This window comes from Netta rufina (genome assembly GCF_964035555.1).
Source record: "Netta rufina genome assembly, chromosome: 28".
NCBI lineage: Eukaryota > Metazoa > Chordata > Aves > Anseriformes > Anatidae > Netta > Netta rufina.
In genome coordinates this window covers 2,926,467-2,935,101 of record NC_140152.1, presented here as the reverse complement: position 1 = coordinate 2,935,101, position 8,635 = coordinate 2,926,467, and the positions used below count along the sequence as shown (strand labels likewise).

General features: G+C 71.2%; 1 protein-coding gene across 1 annotated transcript; it reads left to right on the top strand.

Moving 5' to 3' along the window:
• The first annotated feature begins 365 nt into the window (after positions 1-365).
• On the top strand, positions 366-7,009 carry LOC311219460 (uncharacterized protein). The gene is made up of 17 exons (XM_084302598.1): positions 366-432; positions 1,018-1,076; positions 1,165-1,360; positions 1,467-1,549; positions 1,662-1,893; positions 2,452-2,645; positions 2,719-2,823; positions 2,927-3,333; positions 3,416-3,572; positions 4,218-4,267; positions 4,671-4,728; positions 4,924-5,119; positions 5,227-5,309; positions 5,395-5,692; positions 5,830-6,020; positions 6,104-6,226; positions 6,311-7,009. Exons 2-17 carry the CDS (start codon positions 1,029-1,031, stop codon positions 6,653-6,655), a joined length of 2,766 nt encoding a protein of 921 aa, XP_084158724.1. The 5' UTR covers positions 366-432; positions 1,018-1,028; the 3' UTR covers positions 6,656-7,009.
• Positions 7,010-8,635: the final 1,626 nt, after the last annotated feature.

The window sequence follows — 8,635 nt, the reverse complement described above, 5'->3', positions numbered from 1 at the left end:
GGCGTGGGAGGGAGATGCTTGGCACGGGGACACCGGGCATGGGGACATTTGGTGCAGGGTCACCTGCTATGGGGTCACGGGGATAGGGGACACCGGGCATGGGGACATGGGGCACGGGGTCACCAACTATGGGGTCGCACGGGTGGGGGACACTTGGCACGGGGTCACTCCCTATGGGGTCACAGGGCTGGGGGCCGCCTGCCGTGGGGACAGGGGGCACGGGGACAGCCCCGGGCAGGATGCGGCCCCCCCCGGCCCCACGTGGCGCCCCCCCCAGGTCCCGCCCCCCCCCTCCCAATTGGCTGAGCCGCGGCCCTCCCCTCCGCCGATTGGCTCCCGCCTTCACTATGAATCCGGCGCTGGGCGGGGAGCGGGGGGGGATCGCGACCGGGGATCGCGATCGCGACCGGGGATCGCGACAGCCCCTCCCCCGTAAGTGCGACCCGCGGGGGCGTTGTAGGGGACGGAGGGCGGAGGGGGCGTTACGGGGGGGGGGGGCGAGCCCTGCCTGCCCCCAGGGACCCCCAGGGACCCCCAGGGACCCGTCCCCAGGGAGCCGCCCCCAGCCCCCGGGGACTCCGGGACCCCCCCCACGCTCCCAGGGGACCCCCAGGGGACCCCCAGCCCCCCCCCCCATAGGGACCTTCCCGTGGGGACCCCAAGGACGCGCCCCCGGGGGGCGCAGGGGCAGCACCGTGTCCCCCCCCCCTCCGTGGGACGCAGCCCCGGGGTCACCCCAAGGGACACCGAGAGGTCCGGCCGGGGGGGTGCCGTGGGGTGCGGGCTGCCCTGGGGCTCCCCAAAAAGGCAGCACCGAGCGGATCCGGCCCCAACCACGGCCAAATCCTCCCCAGCCCCATGGGGGGACCCCAGTGGTGGGAGGTCGGTCCCGGCCCCAAAACCCCTTCCTCACCCCAAAACGTCCCCAATGAGTGGCTCGGGTGCGTCTGGGTGCCCCCGCGAGCTGGTGGGGGGCAGCTCGGGGCCCCCCCAAACCCATCTCTGTCCCCTGCACAGCCCCTGCTGCCATGTCAGCCGAAACCACGGCACCGGCGGAGGCCGAGCGGGAGGCGCAGGTAGGGATGCTGAGGGCCGAGGGGGGCTGGGGGGGCATCGCTTGGCCCCCCCCCAACCCCAGCTCACGGCCCCCGTGTCCCGTGGCAGAGCGTGGTGAGCCGGGTGGCCAACCTGGCCCTGGTGAGCTCTGCCCGCGGCGCCGTGTCCACCGCCTACGCCTCCACCAAGGAGAGCCACCCCTACGTGCGCTCCGTCTGCGACGTGGCCGAAAAGGGGGTGAAGACCCTGACGGCGGCGGCGGTCAGCGGGGCCCAGCCCCTCCTCACCAAGCTGGAGCCGCAGAGTGAGTGGGGCTGGGGTTGGGCAGCACCCCCAAATGGGATGGGGGTGCTTGGGAGACCGTCCCCGGCAAGGAACTGGGGTTAAAAAGGCTGATTTTGGATCCCCAGTTTCCACTGCCAACGAGTACGCCTGCAAGGGGCTGGATAAACTGGAGGAGAAGCTGCCCATCCTGCAGCAGCCCCCCGAGATGGTAACATTTCATCCCCCTCCCCCTATTCGGGGGGCACCAGGATCGAGCCCTGGGCCAGCTGTTGGGACAAGCCCCCCCCTTGTCCCTTGTGCTGTCCCGTCCCCCCCCCCAGGTGGTCGCAGGGACCAGGGAGCTGGTGTCGTCCACCGTGAGCGGGGCGGTGGGCCTGGCCCGCGGGGCCGTGCAGGGCAGCGTGGAGAGGACCCGGCGGGCGCTGAGCACCGGCATCAGCACCGTGGCGGGCTCCCGCGTGGGGCAGCTGCTGGCGACGGGGGCGGACACGGTGCTGGAGAAGTCGGAGGAGCTGGTGGAGCACTACCTGCCCAGGACGGACGAGGAGCCGGGTGAGTGCTGGGCACGCCGTGCCCAAAAAACCATCTCACCCTCGTTTTGGGGTGCCATCCCTCCGGGACTGCACCCCATCCCCAGGGCTCTGCAGCACCCAGTGCCTCTCACCACCACCAGTCGCACCCCGGGGCGGTGCTGAGCCCTACGGGGCCACCAGGGCGCAGGGGACAGTCCCTGTGGGGCTGCTCCGTGGGCACCCGGAGCTGGGGAACGCGGCGCAGCGGTGGGTGAACTCTCACCTGGAAAGCAGAAAACAAATATAGCCCTGCGCCGCCAGCCCACCCGCCCCGGGTATTTATAGCTCAGCACGGGGCAGCAGTGGGCAGAGCTGGCCCTGTGTCACCGTGGAGGTGACCGGGAGGGTTGTGGGGACACCTCTGCATGACCCAGGGGGCAAGCAGCCGGGTTTGCCCCTGTGCCGGGGTGCAGAGCTCAGGGAACATCCCGGCACCGCCAGTGGGATGCTCTCTGCCCGGCACGGGGACATCCCGGTGGGGTGGCTCTCACTTGGGGTGGCTCTCACTTGGGGTGGCTCTCACCCACTCACCCCACAGCAGCCCCGGTGGCGGACGGCACCGCGGCGGCCTCGCTGGAGCAGCAGAGGCGGTGGCAGAGCTGCTTCGTGCGCGTGGGCTCGCTCTCGGCCAAGCTGCGGCACCGAGCCCTGCGCCGCTCGCTGGGCGAGCTGCAACGGGCCCGGCACAGCGCGCAGCACGCCCTGGCCCAGCTCCACCGTGTCATCGAGCTGGTAAGCCCACGGTCATCCCCGTGGCCCCGTGCGTGCCCCCCCGCTGCGCTCCCACTGCTTTCCCTTCCCGCAGATTGAGCAGGGCATGGACGGGTCCCTGCACGGCGCCCGGCAGCACCTGCACCGCATGTGGCTCGAGTGGAGCCGGCAGGACGGCGTGCCCATGGAGGACAGCCAGGTATTTTGTATTTTTTTTTTTTGGGGGGGGTGTGGCCGTGCTGAGGAGACCTCCCAGGGGTTTGGGCAACCCCCCAGGGTATTGCCCGCTCGCTGCCTTGCAGGTAGAGGCTCGGACGCTGGCCATGCTGCGGGGGCTCCTGCAGCAAGTGCGCGCCGCCTGCGCCCGCCTGACCGCCGGCGCCCGGGGGCTGCCGAGCAGCGTGCAGGACACGGCTGGGCACGTGCGGCACGGCGTGGAGGGGGTGCACGCCACGCTGGCGCGCGCCCGCTCCTTCCACGACCTGTCGGACATGGTGCTGGCACAGAGCCGCCAGACGGTGACGCGGGCGCAGCTGAGCATCGACGAGTTCATCGAGTACGTGGGGCAGCACGCGCCCCTGCCCTGGCTGGTGGGGCCGTTCGCCCCCGCCCTGGTGGAGTACCCGGAGGACAGCCCCGTGGAGATGGCCAAGTGGAACGGCTGCGTGACCGTGGGCGGCGGGGGGCACCGGGCGCAGTCGTGCAGCGGGCGCTGAGCCTCCCGATGCCCCCCCCCAGCTGGGGAAGGGGCCCACTTTCAGCTGTGAATCTACCCCTGCTGGGGGGGCAAGCGGCAGGATGGACTCGGTGGCCCGGCGTGGGATCCCTGATGCCACTTGGGACTCTCTGGGGGGGGCAGGGGACGGTGGCACGGGGAGGATGGGGCGTGCGCCCAGCCCTGCCCGGACACTGTGGGGGCTGCAGCTCCCTGCCGTGTCCCCGAGCCCGGTAGCATCGGGATTCAGCAGCCTCAGAGCCTGTTAAAGAGGGGAAAAAAAAAGAGGAAAACCAAAAAGTTAAGCCAAAAAAAATTCAAAATGGAAGTTAAAGAGGAAAACCAAGCCCGGATTCTCTAGGCATTACTCACAGCCAGTGGCGTGAGCTGCTGCGGGGTGGGACGGGCAATGGGGGGGGGCCTGGGGGTCGCCCTGCGGGGGGGGCTTCGTGCTGGGTGCCGGAGGGGGCCGGGAGTGGCAGCTGGGTGCTGCTGGACTGTGACCCGTGGCCGTGTGGCACTGAACTTCGTCCCCGTTATCGCCGCCACCGCTCCAACCCCACCACGGCCCCATGGCGGGGCTGGGCCCGGGGCACCCCCTGCGCTGGGAATTTGGGGGGGGGCACCGGGACCCACCAGCACCCACTGGGACCGATCCTGAGCACACACTGGGACCAGTCCCAGCACCCACTGGGACCACTCGGCACCCACCGGGCCGTGCTGGGGGGGACCCCAATATCGGGGAATCCCGGCCGGGGGGGGGGGCAGCTCCGTGCCGGAGGGGGGGGTTCCGGGGCCGGCGGTCGTTGTCCCCGGTCCGGCCCCGATGGGGCGGGTCCCGGTCACATGCGCACGGGGCGGGCCCGGGGCTATAAAAGCGGGGCGGGGGCCGGGCACCGCGTCCAGCACCGAGCACGGCACCGGGACGGTGAGTGCGCAACGGGACCGGGACCGGGACCGGGACCGGGACCGGGACCGGGACCGGGACCGGGACCGGGACCGGGACCGGGACCGGGACCGGGACCGGGACCGGGACCGGGACCGGGACCTTCCCTGCAGCCCCCATCCCGGCGCTGCCGTGCTCCCGGACCGGGGGGTGGGGACACCGGGACCGACCCCCCCCCCCTCCTGCGTAGGAGCTCCGGGGGTGTCTGGAGTCCGGTTGTGGGGACCGGGACCCCCCTGTCCTGGCCGGTCTGACTCTGGGTTGAGGGGCTGCAGGGTCCTGAGCTTGGGGTCCCCCCGTTGTGGGGTCGCCAGCACCCCCCTGTCCCTTTTGGGGGTGCTGCCCCCCCCCTGCTCAGCCCCCTGCGATGCTTTCCCCCCCCCAGCCCCACCATGGCCTCCAGCGAGCCCGGGACGGCGCAGCCCAAGGCTGAGGAGCAGCAGGTCAGTGGGGCAGGGGGGTGCTGGGGGGGGTCCGGTGTCCCCTGCTGACCCGTCACCACTCGGGGTTATCCCCCTTGTGGGGAGGGGGACACCCCAACACTCCCCCTGGGAGCTGCACGCGTTGCCCCATGCCTTATCCCCGAGGAGATTTGGGGCTCTGGCACGCTCCCCCCCCATCCCTTTTCCCATACCCAGAGCATCGGGACACGGGTGGCCAGCCTGCCCCTGGTGAGCTCTGCCTACGGGATGGTGTCCACCGCCTACGCCTCCACCAAGGAGAGCCACCCCTACGTGCGCTCCGTCTGCGACGTGGCCGAAAAGGGGGTGAAGACCCTGACAGCAGCAGCGGTCAGCGGGGCCCAGCCCCTCCTCACCAAGCTGGAGCCACAGAGTGAGTGGGGCTGGGGGGGGGTAGCACCCCCAAACGGGATGGCGGTGCTCGGGGAAACCGTCCCCGGCAAGGAACTGGGGTTAAAAAGGCTGGTTTTGGGTCCGCAGTTTCCACTGCCAACGAGTACGCCTGCAAGGGGCTGGATAAGCTGGAGGAGAAGCTGCCCATCCTGCAGCAGCCCACGGAGAAGGTACAGGGGGGCCACACGGGTGCTGAGGGTCTGCCCTGGTCCTGCAAAACTCAGGGCTCTTCCTCCCCTCCCCCCCTTCTTCCAGCTCATCTCGGACACCAAGCAGCTCGTGACATCCACCGTGACAGGGGCCAAGGATGTCCTGACCAGCACCGTGGCGGGGGCCAAGGACGCAGTGAGCAGCCGGGTGACGGGGGTGATGGACATGACCAAGGGGGCCGTGCAGGGCAGCGTGGAGCTGACCAAGTCGGCGGTGAGCAGCGGCGTCAGCACCGTCATGGGCTCGGCCATGGGCCAGATGGTGGTCAGCGGGGTGGGCTCCGTGCTGGAGAAGTCAGAGGAGCTGGTGGACCACTACCTGCCCATGACGGATGAGGAGCTGGGTAAGGACCCCAACGCAACCCCCCGGAGATGCGGGGCGGGCTGGGGACCACCCCCGCTTGGAGGCACCGTGGGTTGATTCCCCATGGGGTGGTCTCTGAGTGGGGGGCGGTGGTGATGGGGGGATTTTCTCCTGCAGCCAAGCTGGCCACGGCCGTGGAGGGCTTCGAGACGGAGCAGCAGAAGCAGCAGCAGAGCTACTTCGTGCGCCTGGGCTCGCTCTCGGCCAAGCTGCGGCACCGGGCCCTGCAGCACTCCCTGGGCAAGCTGCAAAGCGCCCGCCACAGCAGCCAGGACGTGCTGGCCCAGCTCCAGCGCACCCTCGACCTGGTAGGACCCCCTCCCTAGGTCGTCATCCCCTTCCCCTCGGGGCCGGGACGAGCCCCCCCTCACCCTGCTCTGCCCCCCGTCAGGTGGAGCAGCTGAAGCAGGGCATGGACCAGAAGCTGCAGGGAGGGCAGGAGAAGCTGCAGCAGCTGTGGCTGGAGTGGAGCAAGAAGCAGCCGGGCGGGGGCAAGGACCTGGTTCCCCCCGAGGTGGGTCGAGGGCTGGGGGGAGCCCCCCCTTTTGGGGAGCTCCGTGTGTGCGCCCACCCCTCACCTCTCCTCGTCCCCCCGCAGGGGGTGGAATCGGGCGCCTTGGCCATGGTGCAGGGCCTGACCCAGCAGCTGCAGGGCGCCTGCCAGCCCTTGGTGTCCAGCCTGCAGGGCCTCCCCGCCGGCATCCAGGACACGGCCGGCCAGGTTCGCCACAACGTGGAGGAGCTGCGGGCCAGCCTGGCCTCCGCCACGTCCCTCCAGGAGGTGACGGGCAGCGTCCTGGCCAAGGCCCGCGCCCACGCCGCCAAGGCCCGCGAGCTGATGGACGAGCTGGTGGAGCACGTGGCCCACAACACGCCCCTGTCCTGGCTGGTGGGGCCCTTCACGCCCTCCACCCAGCACCTGCTGGGCCTCCAGGATCAGTAGCGGCCTCCTGGGGGGGTGATTAGAGCGAGAACAGCGCTGGAGCTCCCCCCCCCCCCTCGCCTGGCCCCAGTAACTCCTCATCCTCCTCCTCCTGCCCGCACCGGGTGCAGGACCCCCGTAGCGCGGCTCTGCGCCCCCTTCCCCTATAGCAGGAAGGTGCCAGCCAAGTGCCTTGGCGTCCCCAAGTGCCTACAGCAGCCCCTGCCCCTCGTTTGTCACCTCTGTGCCCCCCCCTGTAATTCTCGGTGCCCTCCAGCCCCTGCTCTTCCCTCTGCCCCGTAGCAGGGGGGAGCCCCCATGGGTCGGGGCAGGCAGGGGCAGCTGCTGAAGCAATAAACCCGGCGGAGTTTTGCACTGGTCTGAGCCTTCTTGTGGGACCTGGGGCTTGGGGGGGGACACTTCTGGGTCCGCTGCCCCCGCTCTGAGCCTTTGGAGGGGGAGCGATGGAGCTGCTGGAAGGGAGCAGGGGGTGACGGAGCCCTGTGACCTCACAGGGCTTGGGGCTTCTACTGGGGGCGCTGGGGGGGGTCCTGGTGCTGAGCCCCAGCCTGTTCCCCACCACCACGGCTGAGCAGAGCCCATGGCTGAGGGTGAGGAAGGGGCTGCCAGGGAGGAGCGGAGACCCCCTGCCACCTCCTGAGGACCCCCCTGTGCTGGGACGTGGCCCCAGCCCCTCTGGTGCTGCTGCTGTCCCCTGGTGTTGTCCCCAGGAGTAGGGGGCAGCAGCCTGGGGGGCACAGAAATGTCCGGGGGGGGGGCTCTGGCATGGTTCTGTGCTCTGACACGGGGGGGATGAGGGGGTCCTGGGTCACGGGGAGGGATCTGGTGACCCCCATGGGGGCAAAGGACACCCCAGGCACTGAGTGGCACCCTGATCTGCCCCCCCCCCCAGGCCGGGACAGCGCCCAGCCCAGCAGTGACAACGACCCCGAGGAGCCACCCCTGGGTGCGGGGCTGGAGCAGGAGGAGCAGCAAAGGGGGGGCTGGGGCCGGGGGCAGAGGCTGAGCTGGGCCCCAGCGCCCCCCCCGCGGGTCTCAGCCCCTTTCCCGGAGCAGCTCAGTGAGGGCCAGGTCCCCCCCTGGCCCCCCAGCTCCATCAGGGCCCGCGGCTCCCGGCACCCCACCGGCACCCCAGAGGATACGGGCAGCGAGGCCAACGCGCACCCCACCGTGGGCCCCCCCGTCCGCCCCCCGGGCACGGCCTGGCGTGAGTACAGCGGGGCCGTGGGGCAGCGCTGGGGGTCTGGGGGGGCACACAGGGTGTCAGCACCCCCCGTGTGTCCCCCCCGTTACAGGCAGAGCACCCTGGGGCCCTGAGGACGCAGCCACCCCGCAGCCATCCCAGCAGGTACCCTAGGGGTGGGCACAGGGGGGGGGGTCCCTGGAGGGGACGGTGCCCTGGGGGTGCTGAGCGCAGCCCCCCCGTGTGCCCCAGGCCGCTGCAGGCTCTGCCCCGATGAGTCCCACGGAGCTGGGGCGGACGCTGGGCCCCGAGGACGCCGTCGTGGGCATCTGCTTGGCCGTGGCCACCGGCCTCCGAGCCCTGCTGGGCTCCAGGGCCGGGCAGCTCCTCCTGCACAGCGCCGAGCGGGCTCTGGGCACGACCCAGGAGTGGCTGCACCGCTACCTGCCCGCAGGTAAGAGCCCCCCCCAGGACACCACTGGGGGCTGGGGGTGTCCCTGTGGCACCGCAGCCTCCAGCTCTCCCCTCTGTGCCCCCCTCACCCTGCAGACCAGGCTGTGGAGGGGCCGGGGGTGGCCGTGGCCGAGGCTCGAGGGCTCGGTGGTCTCCGCTCCCCCCCCGCCCGCGCGGTGCAGCGGCTGCGGCGGCAGCAGGAGGACGCCCGGCACCACCTCACCCGGCTCTGGCACATCCTCGACGTGGTGAGAGCTGGCGGCGACGGGATGGGGACAGGGACGGGGACAGGGACACCCCCCCCAGCACCATGCCCACGTCCCTGTGGTCACGGTGGCGTTTCT

Excerpts from the sequence above, each read along its gene's own strand:
- LOC311219460 (XM_084302598.1), top strand. The coding sequence starts at position 1,029 with ATGTCAGCCGAAACCACGGCACCGGCGGAGGCCGAGCGGGAGGCGCAG. Across the intron at positions 3,334-3,415 it reads CGGGCGCAGTCGTGCAGCGG|CGGCAGGATGGACTCGGTGG; the intron begins GCGCTGAGCCTC and ends TGGGGGGGCAAG. Across the intron at positions 6,021-6,103 it reads TCCAGCGCACCCTCGACCTG|GTGGAGCAGCTGAAGCAGGG; the intron begins GTAGGACCCCCT and ends GCCCCCCGTCAG.